Raw genomic sequence first — 14079 nt, 5'->3', positions numbered from 1 at the left:
CATTATGATTTGTGTGGAAACATTTTCATTATTAAGATTTTTTTTTATTTTAACCTCTTTTCCTTTCTTGATCCTCCTTAGCAACGGCCATTACAGTCCTTGACAGCGGTCTCTACTGGATTTAAAAACGTGTCACATGTTCTGAATTGAATCAGAACTTTATTTAGGCTCCGTATTGTTTATGGTTGAATGTGGGCCGCAAAAATATTTTTGATTCTTAAGTGGGCCCTGAATTGAAAAAGGTTGGGAACCGCTGTTATATACTATATCATATCTTGGGTGAACCCTTGACCTTTCATATAGCACCAGTAGGTCAAACATAATACTTGCAAAGAAATATCTCCACTTGATAGATAATGGGTTGGTACAACACTCCGTACAGAGCTTCAGGGTTCCCAGGCAACTTATCCTCTTGAATTTACTAATCCCATTAGTTGTCATTCTTGTTTTGCAGTCAAAACTATTATGGAATTGATTGCCAGAACATTTGGTTCATAAAATCTTGTTCACGTCAGTACCCCGTCAGATGTGTACCCACTTGACTGTGTGACATCACCATCAGCCTCAGCTGTGCTAAGTATTAATTTCTAACAAGCACATGTTAGCATGCTACCACACGGAACTAAGATAGGGACAACATGTGTAAAATATCACACCTGCCAAATATAGGCATGTTAACATTATCATTATGAGCATGTTAGCGTGCTGACATTAACATTTAGCTTGAGAGACCGCTATACGTTAGTACAGCCTCACAGAGCTTTTAGTATGTCGTGTTTATGTATGATTAATTTAGCCTTCAAACCATCCAGACTCTGGTAGTTGGAGGCCGATAAGGGACTTTTTTCAAGAAGAATAACAAAATATGACCATAGATCTTTGAAGTCTTTGCCTTTGAGTTTTGGGCAGAGAAGTTACAGTTCTCTCACTTGACTGCTTCCTGTATAATGAACCAGCACATTTGTTCACATTCCACTTGCAACATATGTTTGCAGCACAGTGCAACACTGTGCAGTGATATCCGGTTCTCATATTTAACGCTCTTCAAGTTATCTGATTTATTGAGTAAATTGGCCATGAATGTTGTTAGAGAGATGCATAACACATGAACAGCTTTCCCATTCCTTTATCTTAAAATGTCATTTGTGCCCGTGTGAAATGATAACATCCCATGCTTCAAATGCGCTTATATCAGAGCCGATATGAATTTCGCCACGATTCTTTGAGAAGTTCTGAATAGCTTTTTCAGGCAAAATAGACAATATTCCCATTCCTCTGGGTTAATTACCATATAAAACGCTCCAGCCACCGATTATCTGATTGCGACGGCAAAGTGGTTTGAGGAAAATGTCATTACATTTCAGAAAGAATTTGAAATTCCTCATGTGATAAGATGAAACAGTCATTTGTCACTCCACAACAGATAATGCGCTTTTCTTCTCAGTGAAAAACTATTGAAAGTGAGACATGAAAGTCTCTCTTTGATACATGTAATGTGCTACAGACCTGTTTTTTTGTTAGACACTTGAAGCAGCTGATTGAAATGCAAATTCCATCTTCATAATCATGCTTTTCCAGATTTAGCCATTTAATTTTTATCTTATCCATATCTCACAACACCGTATCAAAGCACGTAGAAAGCTGGTGGGATTTACAAAGTCCGAAAGGAAGGAAAGCAACGCAGTGAGAGAGACTCCCCGTACCTACCCCCCACCCTCAGTTTTCCTTGAACTGATGTGACCTGAAGCACACATTACCCCTTCCTTCCCTCCACATCTCTTCAAAGCTCCTGCCGTCTTTGCTAGGCCTTACATCTGAGAGACAGAGACCAGAGAAACGGCTTCCCAGGGAGAGTGGGTGGCTCAGTGAAACAAACTCAGCGCAGATTATGAATAAATCCACATTTCACACAACGGCTTTAGCACGTTGAACAGCCGAGTTGACACCCAACTGTTTCTTGTCACCCCCAGCAGCTTAGTTTCTTTTCAATTTACAATAAGAGAACAAAATAGTGAATACTTGCTTTGTTATTGATACAATATTTAATAAAGACTCTGTTTTGTGTTCAGTTGATGTTTTAATTTCCCCGGATGAACAGAAACCAGGAGCTTTAATCAAAATGTCTTCTGTGAAACAAACAGTGTTTGTCGTGGCAGCTCATGTTTGCTGCGAATTGGAAAAAAAGTAAAAGAAGCAAGCCACGGGGCAAATAGAAGCTAACCCAATTGTTGTGTCACGATTTAAAAAACCCTCTGCCCCTACTATAAAGTATATCACCTTTGCTGTTGTTTCCTCCTTATTTTTGATTGATTTATATCATTGAAATGTCTTTCCGTCTTTCCCTCTGCCCTCTGCAGACTCGTCATGCTTGTGGAACCAGTTCGCCTGCTCGAAGAACAAATGCATAGCTAAACAATGGCTATGTGATGGCGAGAACGACTGTGAGGATGGCCTGGACGAGAGCGTGCAGATCTGCGGTAAGTGTCCCTTTCAGATGTTTTGAGGAGTCTGCTGTGGGTGTAAAAGGTCACATGCGCTGCATACCTCCATGTGTTCACTGTAACAGAGCTTGAAAACAAATGGACAGAATTGAAACAATCTTAATGAGACACCAAATTAGTCCGCAGGTCTTTCTAATGATTCAAGTAGGCACTGAGGCAAATACATTTCTCATCACCGAGACCCGAGGGGCACAGCTTTTTTATTTCAATGGGCAAATGAGATGTGTACGTAATGAATTCTGAAATAAAATAAAAGCAATCCAACCACAATAAAGCGACCAACATTGCTGTGAACATTTGTTGCGTGATTGGATTGTAATGGGATGTGGAGGAAATATGAATGCAATTGCCCAAAGGTTTCATGGTACAAAAAAAAAAGAAGACATGCATTTGGCTAGGCATGCCTAATTGAACTTCTGTATCTACCTTTATATCTCAGTGCAGCTATGTTTTTCTTTTTTAAGCTCTAATGTAAAAGCTCAGTATTGCTGACTTACAGAATACAAGCGAAACATTGAAAATGTTAAAACGGCACAATCATTATTTGTTGGCATGCACAAGGGGAACTGCACCTCTTTTCCCCCTCTCTCTGAAACCAGAGCCCGGTCTGCTCTGATTGGTTAGCGGGCTTGCTCTGTTGGGATTTCTCAACTGCTCAGAGATTTCCCACCCCTTAGCCTATCACATACAATGTGTCAGAGTGCTAGCCAATAGAAGTGTGAGAGTTGCATAGTGACAGGGAGGCTGTGGGTAATTGCGCTGATCTTCGGATCAGGGGAGCACTGGTTCACTCCCCACTGCAGTCAGCATGACGTTGTGTCCTTGGGCAAGACACTTCTCCCAAAATTGCTCCTGTGGGGACTGCCCACAGTATTGACAAGTAATGTGATGTCACTATGTAAGGGATGTAAACAAAGGATTGGAGGGAGGAGTGTATTGGAGAGAAAATCCCTACTGGAGGGAACTTTGGGATTTGTGCAGACCATTTACAAAAGCCTATATAACAAACTACAGGAAAGGGAAATCACCACATTTTATATTGATGCCTATACTTTTACCTGAGTACAAATGGAATGCAGGACTTTTATTTGTAACAAAATATTTTAACACTGTAGTTTTGCTACTTTTACTTTAGTAATACATATGAGCACTGCTCCCATGAGGGTTGAAAAACTGCTGTGATCTATTGGCGTTACAGATAAATGTTAAATTACTATCCGAACAAGTACAAATTAATATACTTTGTTTAAGTATACCGGGCTTGTACATATTTCTCTCTGTATTGCGTTTGACCTATTGTGTTGGGCATGTGGCCTTGTTTTCCTCTCAGGCTTAGTGACATGTGCTCCTGGGCTGTTCAGCTGCCCCGGGTCATACGCCTGTGTTCCAAAACGCTGGCTCTGTGATGGTGAAAGGGACTGCCCCGACGGGAGCGACGAGCTGTCTGCAGCTGGCTGCGGTAAGCTCTAAACTCTGGTTTTACATATTGATATCTTCTCTGCAGCAACAACAAATATAATGTTATCCCAGAATTCCCATAAAAAAGCTAATTGTTGCTTGGTTTCAGTTGTGTAGAACTTAATATCTAACTGTGAAAAACTGAAAAAACGCCGACTGTACTGTAAATTAGTTTGCATATTTTTATTCCAAGCAGGAAAAGAAGACAACTTTAGTTTAAGAAAATAGCACAAAGGAAGTTCTTGTAAAATGTCAGCCTTCTCTAGCTGGCATAATCTTGATTGCCTTCCACAAATTGGTCCTGAACCATTCAAAAGTAATTGTTCATTCTAGTCTTTCTTTGATTCAATAGTGGAGGAACAATTTCAATCACAGAAGCATAAGGCTCACGAAAGTTGACATTTTACACACCGAGGAAGCCTACCATGTTCAGAAGAAAAAATGTTTATCCGTTGATTAGCCTCTTGAAACCATTTATTTTCATGCATTAGCACCCAACAACACATGTGATGACAGCTCGTTTCGCTGCCGCAACAAAGCGTGCATCCCCCAGCGATTCGTCTGCGACCACGATGACGACTGTGGAGATGGGTCTGATGAGTCGGTGGAATGTGGTTCGTATAGTTATGTTGCTTGTAATAAACACCAATGGTATATGAATATGTCTTTTTTCAAAAGAAGTTGCACTAGATAGTTTCCTAACTTAGAAATGGTAGACAATCTTTTCAATGGTTTGATAACTGCACATTTGCACAGTCTTCCTCAAGAAAATGGGTTCTCTGTGGTAGGAGACAGTTATTAAATGGAATGAAAAGACTAAGTGAATAAGGGTCAAATAGACCAGTGAAGTAAGTGAAGCCTAGAATAAAATCTGGTTCAAATATGTGGCACGATTGTGTTACATGAAGTACCGGACTTTGATTTAGAGCTGCAGTATAACTCAGTGGTTAGAGCTGGCGGCCCATGTGTCTGCCACCACATATGCAGGTTTGATTCCCAATTTGGGAACATTTCAGGGCAATGTTATCCCCTTTCCACCTCTTGGTCTCTAATAAAGGCACTCCCCAGACCAAAAGGAAATAAATGAATGTTAATTCATTGTGCGTGCGTTTGATAACAAACATTACAGGAAGTCAGGAAATCACATTACAATGCAAAATAATAATAATTGGTCGAAACAGTTTTTTATTCCATTATTGCATTCCCCGTACCTTTGCCAGTTATTGATGCAAATATATGAAATGAAGAAACATTGATTGAAAGGATGGAGTGATTATCTGTATAAAGGGTTTAATATATAATATCTCATTTAAATACATGCTCAAACGAGGTGCTCTAAAGCTAGATTATTGTAGAACAGGCTGGACTGGTCTTAGTTTCTCTTATTTGATATATCGTTTTAATTTTATTATGAAAAAATGACACCCAGATTTTTATTTGGGTATATACCATTTTTGGTGTCTGAACTAGAGGGCATTTTCTGCCAGAGAACTGATCTGTGATTTCTTGGGCTGATGAAACATTTATACTTTAATTGAAATACTGTCCGATGCAGCTGTGCACACCATTACACCTCCAAATGGCTCTATGAGAGTGCTTCATTGAAATATGAACAATGGCAGTGAAAAAGCTTATTTTCACTATGTGAACTTAATTCTGTTCCATCTGAAGCTGTGTCAGACCCAGTGTAACTTGATGAAAAACGTCTGTCTTTCTTCCTTCAGCCTACCGCTCCTGTGGATCAGAAGAGTTTCGCTGCGGGGACGGCCGCTGTCTCCTCAGCTCTCAGTGGGAGTGTGACGGCTACGCAGACTGTCCCGACCACTCTGACGAACTGCCTCTGAACCTCAAATGTCTGGCCGCAGGTAAGACTGCTGCTTGGCTTGCTTCTGGAATCCCTTCATCAGTGTCACCAGCAGTATTACTCGCCCAGCAAACTGCCGGGGACATGTGGCGGATAGAAAAGGCACTAAAACCGGGAGAGCTATCTTGAAAATGTCAAAAACATTCCCCAAACTTTGATGATAAATTACAGGGCTTCGTGCCAGTGACAGTCATATCTTGCTCTTTTCAGGAAGCTTGTGCAACGGCTCCTTCTACATGTGCTCCAATGGACGCTGCATCTCCGAGGGAAACCTCTGTGATGGCAGAGATGATTGTGGAGACCGGTCGGATGAGAGAAACTGTAATGTTAACGAATGCTTGAACCGTCGAATCAGTGGGTGCACTCAGGACTGCCAAGATCTTCCTGTGGGATACAAGGTAAATGACCAGTGGACTAGTCACGCTTCAGTTGCTCCAAAGTACATTCCTCCTCTGAATGACTTGCTGGCTACAGCCTTATTCCTCCAGTAAAAGCTGAAAATTCAACCATTTTCCGAACAAGCTACGAGCTTGTCACTGTGGTTTGGTGCAAAAGCAAACTGCCTTCCAAATGCAAACTCTGTGACCCCACTGTGTTAAATTGTAGACATGAATCCCAGCTTTTATGTGGCCTACTTCCCACATTGTGACTTGCAACATAATATTCAGATATAAAGAAAATGACTACAGTGGAACATTTGATATCATACTGACCAGAGTTCTAAGCTATAGCATCATTAGTAGAAGGTGGGCATTGATGATGTGTTAGTGATAATAAATCAAGCCTTACTTTGCACATAATTGATGAGATGAAAATGGTTCGGAGCATATATAGGTTAAGCTTGTTGCTTTTTAAATAACCTTGAATGCTGTAAGGAGAGTCTGATGATATGCCAACTTTTTTCTGTGCCTCCTCATGGTGCCGGGCAATTGTGCCGTGCCTGGCATTGGTGGCATGTGATGATAGGATTGAATCCAGGTCAAGGCCACGTCCACTGGAGAACTCCATTGGCTGCACTTTTATCGTCCTGCAGCAGTTTATATCTTCGTCTCTGTATTGCACCTCTCTTACTCCTCCATGAGACGGTGTTCACTGCATCGGAAAACTGGTGGAAATCACAGAAAACCTCTCTTTCCTGTCATGTCAGGGGCAGAGCCGTACAGGGAGCACATCAATGCAGACCCTTAGCTCATCCATTGGTGGCCTGAACAGGAAGATCAGCAGAAAGGCCCTCAAGGTTATAACTGTGGATAAGAAAGGGATTTGCTCTGGGTCCATAGCAGCTGATACAAGCACTTTGAGTTATTTGAGGGGGAGGGGGGGCCTGGTAACTGAAGTGCGATTGGATTTGTTGAGCCACGGTACAGTATGTATCACAGCTTTGATGTCATGTTCGGATGCGAGGGTTTAAGATATTTGTCAGTGCTGACCTGCATTCCTTTGAGGCAAAGGTACTGGAGTCTGAAATAAATTGTCTGTTGTTAGAAATGGATCTAAAATGACTGTAAAAGCACAGCATGAATAGGTGCACTGCTTGAATAGCATAGCTACAATAACGCTTGTATAAAGAACTCAAATGGTTTGTTTTATAATCATTTTTTTAAAAGAGAGAAAGAAGGCTCTTGTCTTCCATTCCCGAAATTCATGATCAAGTCTCACTTACAAATTACCCTAACCCCAACCTAACCCCAGCAGGAGCTCTTCATAACTCAGGAACTAAGGGTCCAATTAACTGGAAATACTGGTGTATAGGGTGGTTTTTGGCCACCCTGAACATGCCAGTCTTGGTCCCGAGTTGCTACAACCTTCCCTTAACGAGATATCATAAGTTGTAACACTTTTCAGAATATTTTAGAATGGGGGTCCACTGGCAGCTATATCAAAGGAAACAGATAGAAATGTCAAATGTCCTACACTTAAGCAGTAGGAGTAGACTATGATGGACACACACTTTTATGGCTCTACAATTTAGCGTTCTGGAGTTATATGCAGATGCTCCCTTATGTTACTATATGGGGAGCTAGATCAAATTAATTAGCTATGGGCGCCACTCGGCACACTGAAGAGAAGGGAGGAGAAAAACATATACACCAATTTCCATGACTCTACCATTCACTATTCAGGAGTTATATGAAGATGGTCGCTTCTTTCTGGTTTTAACCCCTAACCCTAACATTTGTTCTGTTTTATATGTCATCAGTGTAAATGCTGGCCTGGTTTCCACCTGAAGGATGATGGGAAGACATGTGTGGATGTTGACGAATGCTCCACTACCCTTCCTTGTAGCCAGCGCTGCATCAACACTTACGGCTCTTACAAATGCCTGTGTGTGGATGGCTACGAAGCATTGGACCGAAACCCCAACACATGCAAGGCTCTGACAGGTCAGTCTTTTTCATCTCTACACTTGCATAATTCCAGTGAGGGACTGCAAGTCCCATTGGTTCTCTAACACTACATGTTCCTCATTTCAGCTGAAGAGCCTTTTCTCATTATGGCGGACCACCATGAGATCAGGAAGCTGAGCGTGGATGGCTCAAATTACACCATCTTGAAACAGGTAAGCGCTTTCTGCATCACCGCCATAGTGCCTGTAGTGAAATTGAACACAGGATAGACGATGATTGTTCGCCATTATCAGATTGATATACTGCGTAGAGGCATCAACAGATTGATATTGGAATTACCATCTTGTCTTCTTTAAGTTTTTTCCTTTCTAAACTACCAGTGTCAGATATATATATATATATATATATACATATATTTAAACACATATTTTAGTCAGTGTGAAGAAACAGTACCTTTGCAGAGGGCATCGAAAGATATCGCAAGTGTGACCTTATTGAATAGCGAAAGCAATGTTTTGTTTTAGAAATGGTGGACAACAAATGTTGGGGAAGGCACGGATGCTGCTGTAAAATGTCCTAGGAATAATAATAATAATAATAATAATAATATACTATTGAAAAACTAAACATTTTCATTAAATCGGTGGGTTCTAGTCTATGTACCCTCTGTTCCTTTCTTAATCTGAGGAAGCATATGAAAATATTGAATCTTGAAGATATACCCTTTTTACTGAAAATAATGCCTTTTATCAAACAATACTTCATTGCTTTTTTAAATTGCTTTGTACCTGGTGCGATGACAATAAAGGAATTATATTCTATTCTATTCTAATACATTTAGCTTTACTCTGTAAAATGAAATGAAATCATATTTTCTTTATATAGCCCAATATCACAATACACATGTCTCAGGGGGCTTTACAGATCAACAAACACAAATGACAATGAACAAATTCATTTCAAGAATTTAAAAAAATTACAAGATGGGATATAAAATACTAATAAAATAAAGTTTAAAAAAAATCTATTAAATAAAATATGACGTACAAATAAAATAAATTGAAATAAGGATAAGGACCTATAAGGATGTTGTAGGCAAGCCTGGAACCAGCTCTAACTATAGGCCTTATTAAAAAGGAAGTACTTTAACCTACTCTTAAATGTGGAAATGCTGTCTGCCTCCCTATTGTAAAATTGGTAAAAATTGTAAAAAAATCTGTGCATACATGTAGGTGGTTAAAACCCTCATCCTCAAGGAGCTATCTCCCGAACCCCCTGATTGTCTGAGAGTAAAATCACTTGACAGAGGACCCTGTGGAAAAGCTATTTCAATCATTCCTAGGTGTCATCACAGCTGCTCATGGCGATGCTTGAATCTGACTGTTGATTATCACAAATGGTTGGCTGTGATTTACTGTAAATCTGCCTTGGGGTATCCTGCAGTCTCCTCTCACAGTCGAATTAACCTCCTGACTCCATGTACTCTAGTGTCTGTATCGGAGTTCTCATCAGCCACAACTCACTTTAATCACTATGTGTTAGCGTTAATAGAAGCTAGAGAGGGAAATATGCAGATGGCTTTACTAAGTGGTGGTGGATACTTTACTGACCTCATATCACTTTACCACACCATTAGAACCCCCTGTTCAGATGATATGTTCATGCTATTAGGTATGTTTTATGCATTGCTTTGGCTGTAAGCATGAATGTGACTTCCCACCACAATCAATGGCAATAATCCCTCCTCCACTTTTTTTAAACACATTCGGTGTGTTTGATTTTGTTGTCTTACTTTGTATTATTGGTTTGCTTTGGTTAATTAGTTGGATTACCCACATATCTATATATTGTTGCCTATGTTGGCAGTTGGCACTTGTTTTTTTAAAGTTGAACGTCTGAAGTCATTACCCATTTATTAGTTTAATTTGGCCGTAGTAATTGTATACTCACAACACTAGCAGAAACGGAAACAAATCTCACACAAGTGAGTTGCTAGGTGATTGAATTTATTGTTGGCCGCTCGTGGTTTCACTGTGAATTTCGGTAACAACACACAGTTTGTAGTTGATAGATAGATAGGTGTATTCCAGCAAAAATAAGGGTTTGTGGGCCATGGATGGATGGATGGATGGATGGATTGATGGATTGATGGATTGATGGATTGATGGATGGATGGATGGATGGATGGATAGATAGATATATGGATGAATAGATAGATAGATAGATTGATAGATAGATAGATAGATAGATAGACAGATAGATAGGTGGATGGATGGATTGATGGATAGATGGATGGATGGATGGATAGATAGATGGATGGATGGATGGATGGATGGATAGATAGATAGATAGATAGATAGATAGATAGATAGATAGATAGATAGATAGGTGGATGGATGGATTGATGGATAGATATATAGATGGATGGATATATAGATAGATAGATAGATGGATGGATGGATTGATGTCTAGATGGATAGATAGATAGATGGATGGATAGATAGATAGATAGATGGATGGATGGATTGATGGATGGATAGATAGATAGATGGATGGATGGATGGATGGATGGATGGATGGATGGATAGATAGATAGATAGATAGATAGATGGATGGATGGATTGATGGATAGATGGATAGATAGATAGATGGATAGATACATAGATGTTATAGTATTCATAGAATTAAAATCGCATCCATTTTCAGAATCTGTTATCTCAAGACTGTTAACATTTTCTAGATTGTTGGTCCGTATAGTTTCTTCCTGGAGAATGAATGGGGAGGGAAAGATACACTGATAAAAGGGGCATGCAGGTTCTATCTCTTAGGCTGATGTTTGGAGAGAAAAAGGAAGTCCCCGTGGACCCTTTCCCACCTGTCTGTGAGGTTGTTGATGATCTGATGAAGATGTCTCATTTCGCCTGTCAGATTATCTGACACCTTTTGTCTGCACCCACGGTGAGAGAGAGCAGGGTGGGGGCACTCGTTTGGTGAGCAGCTCCATCTGACTGACAGTGGGGTCATGTGAGCATGACAGAGAATGGAAGTACCTCACTCTCCTGCTTTGATAGGACTTCACCTTCCACGAGAACTGGAGGCTTCACTGGCTCTTCAAGTGCTATGTATTGCTGAACGCATTGCAACCTATGGGGAACCCACCTGAATCAATAGTGCTTCTGAAGTAAATAACACAACACAAACAGAAACTGTGGAAGTTGGGCTTGTTTGTATATGTTTCTCATCATGTTAGCCTATCCACCTTTTAGGAATTTCAAATATGTTTTTAATTTGTACCTCCATGGATTGGTTTTGTATTGACTTGCATTTTAAAGAGAAAGAACTGAGCGTTCACACATCAGCAGTTTCAATCCTCATTCAGGATTTGAAGAGGAACTGTTAAGTGAAGGGTATCTGTTCTTAGAACACACATCACTGTTCTGTAGTTACATGTAAAACTGATGAAATTGAAGGAAGATAATTGCCTTGATACATACAGTACAGATTTGCTTTGTGCGTTCAACCACATAGCAGTAAACACTTGTATTGATTAAAAAAGGAGCATATCTGTTAGACACAAGTACGGATCATGAACTGCGCTGCAGCCGTTAAAGTCAATCCATTTAATAACAGATTTTAGGTTTCGTATATTACAAGCATTTGCTCCTAAAATGCATCATAAATTGTCTTTCAGAAAGGAATTATTCCATAGACACTATTGTTCACCTTTTTGCCAATGAAAAAGTATCTTTATAGTTGGTTCACCCTCATAGGGAACTCACATTCAGGTTATTTATTTATACCCATAGGTACATTTGGTTTGCAGTTGAAAGACAAGGTATCCACGTTTTAAAACAACATAGACAACAGGAACATCTTTAAGAAAGTACCCTATGCTCCGTCACATTAAAAAAAACACTAGAAGAAACATGAACAATCAATAAAATAAAGTCAATGCTTCCACAGCATGTGACCCTGCTGCAAGTTGCTCATCTACGACATGGCTGCTGGAACATTATCTTATTGTTACTAGTGTCATTGAATGAAAATTCTCATTTTTATATATATTGTGCTTTCTCTCTTCTTTGTGTCCCTCAGGGCCTCAACAACGTCATCCACATAGACTTCGACTACAAGAAGGAATTCATCTATTGGGTGGACTCAACTAGGCCAAGTGGTCGGAAAATCAACAGAATGCGCCTCAATGGGAGTGACCTGAAGGTACCACGGGGTTTAGTTGCTCTGACTGCATGCCATATGGTGCCTTGTGTCATTTGACCCTATATTCATTGGCTGTACTTTGCTTGTTTGTCACAATTATTTTACCTTTCCTTGCCCTCACCAGTTTTCTGCAAATGTATTTGAATTATTAACATGCATTGTAAAGATGAGTCATCTGTTTAAGTATGGTTAACCATATTATCTCTGCTTAGCTGAAGATGGGCGCCCTTTATCCTTTTATACAGTCATCATAATGAATTTGTTCTGTGGGCAGCCAACGGCCTGTTAGCTTAACAACAATGAATGTGCGCCAGTGATGATAGGAATATCATCAATGGCTTTTGGATGAATATAATAAGCATAATGGTACAATCGCGCTCTGTGGTGTAATTTCCAAGATTTGGTCAGGGTCATGGGATCGGAGCCCAGACACAGGGGACTCTGGGAGATCACCTGCTGGGCCCCCGTCCCACATCTCATTAGCATTGGTGTGTTGGGGGTATTAAGCTCATTCAGCTCAATTGCTTCCACAGTCTGGGTTTGAGCCGCTGCCACAGCTTAGCACGAGGACAAACTGCCTGAGACACAGATCGGGGAGCTTCTCACATCGGGGTAATTAAAAGAGCCACTGATATCCACTGCTGAGTGTATAGGATTGCCATGATAGACACATATTTGGTATCAGAGAGTAGGTCTGAGTCTTTTTTCTGTGCCAAGATAGGAGTTTCATTGGACCAAGACGGATATTAATTGAATTCAATAGCTTAATTAAAACTATGTCGTTAAATTGTAGATGTTATCCTTTTTTGTGTTTATTTCTACTCTTTTTATCTTGTGTTGCACTGTGCCTTTTGGGGTGAAGGGCTTTAGAATTTAAACTTCAGTGATGTCACAGAAGGTGTTTTGCATTTGATAGCGGAAGGAACACTGGGTCATTAATTAAAATCTACAAAACATCATGCCCACTACAACGGGATTATAACACCAGGACTCGTGGACACTGCCTCAAGTTGAAGAAACAGTNAAAGGTTGGGAACCGCTGTACAAGATTATTATTAAAAATGCCTAAACAGCGACACCTGCACGACAGACAAAAGGGGAAAGTGCAGCCTGTGTGAAGTGGTGGTGGGCAGAACCACTTCACACAGGCTGCACTTTCCCCTTTTGTCTGTCGTGCAGGTGTCGCTGTTTAGGCATTTTTAATAATAATCTTGTACAGCGGTTCCCAACCTTTTTCAACTCAATGAATAAAAACAAATGTGCGACCCACAAATAAACAATACGGAGGCTAAATAAAGTTCTGATTGGTCATGTCAGAACATGTGACATGTTGTAAATCCAGTAGAACAGGCCGCTGTCAAGGACTGTAATGACCGTTGCTAAGGAGGATCGAGAACGAGAAAGGAAAAGAGGTTCAAATTAAAAAAATCTTAATAATGAAAATGTTTCCAAACAAATCATAATGTTTTGCAAATTATTTGGTGGCAAATATTGAATTTAAATTTACACCCTTTCCTATTTTATTTGGGCTTGTGAATGAAGACCGCACACAGTTAATAAATACAACTATTCTTCTGGCTAAAATACATATTTTAAAAGGTCCAATCAAGGAGTTAATCTTAATTTAAGGTGTTTTGAAGATAGATTAATAAATACAATTCTTTAGAGAAAAATTATTGCACAAAAAAAT

General features: G+C 39.9%; 1 protein-coding gene across 1 annotated transcript in view; it reads left to right on the top strand.

Annotated features, from left to right (window-relative positions):
• The first annotated feature begins 356 nt into the window (after positions 1-356).
• LOC104966549 (low-density lipoprotein receptor-related protein 1B-like) overlaps positions 357-14079 on the top strand; it is a 15396-nt gene continuing 1673 nt past the window's right edge. The window contains exons 1-9 of the mRNA XM_010795733.1: positions 357-399; positions 2358-2477; positions 3832-3960; positions 4451-4573; positions 5684-5824; positions 6034-6221; positions 8024-8207; positions 8298-8383; positions 12267-12389. Of these exons, the coding sequence (XP_010794035.1) occupies positions 357-399; positions 2358-2477; positions 3832-3960; positions 4451-4573; positions 5684-5824; positions 6034-6221; positions 8024-8207; positions 8298-8383; positions 12267-12389 (1137 nt within the window). The remainder of the gene's footprint in view (positions 400-2357; positions 2478-3831; positions 3961-4450; positions 4574-5683; positions 5825-6033; positions 6222-8023; positions 8208-8297; positions 8384-12266; positions 12390-14079) is intronic.

This window comes from Notothenia coriiceps, unplaced genomic scaffold (assembly GCF_000735185.1).
Source record: "Notothenia coriiceps isolate Sejong01 unplaced genomic scaffold, NC01 NC01_scaffold00037246, whole genome shotgun sequence".
Taxonomy (NCBI): Eukaryota; Metazoa; Chordata; class Actinopteri; order Perciformes; family Nototheniidae; genus Notothenia; species Notothenia coriiceps.
This window is presented reverse-complemented; position numbering and strand designations above follow the sequence as displayed.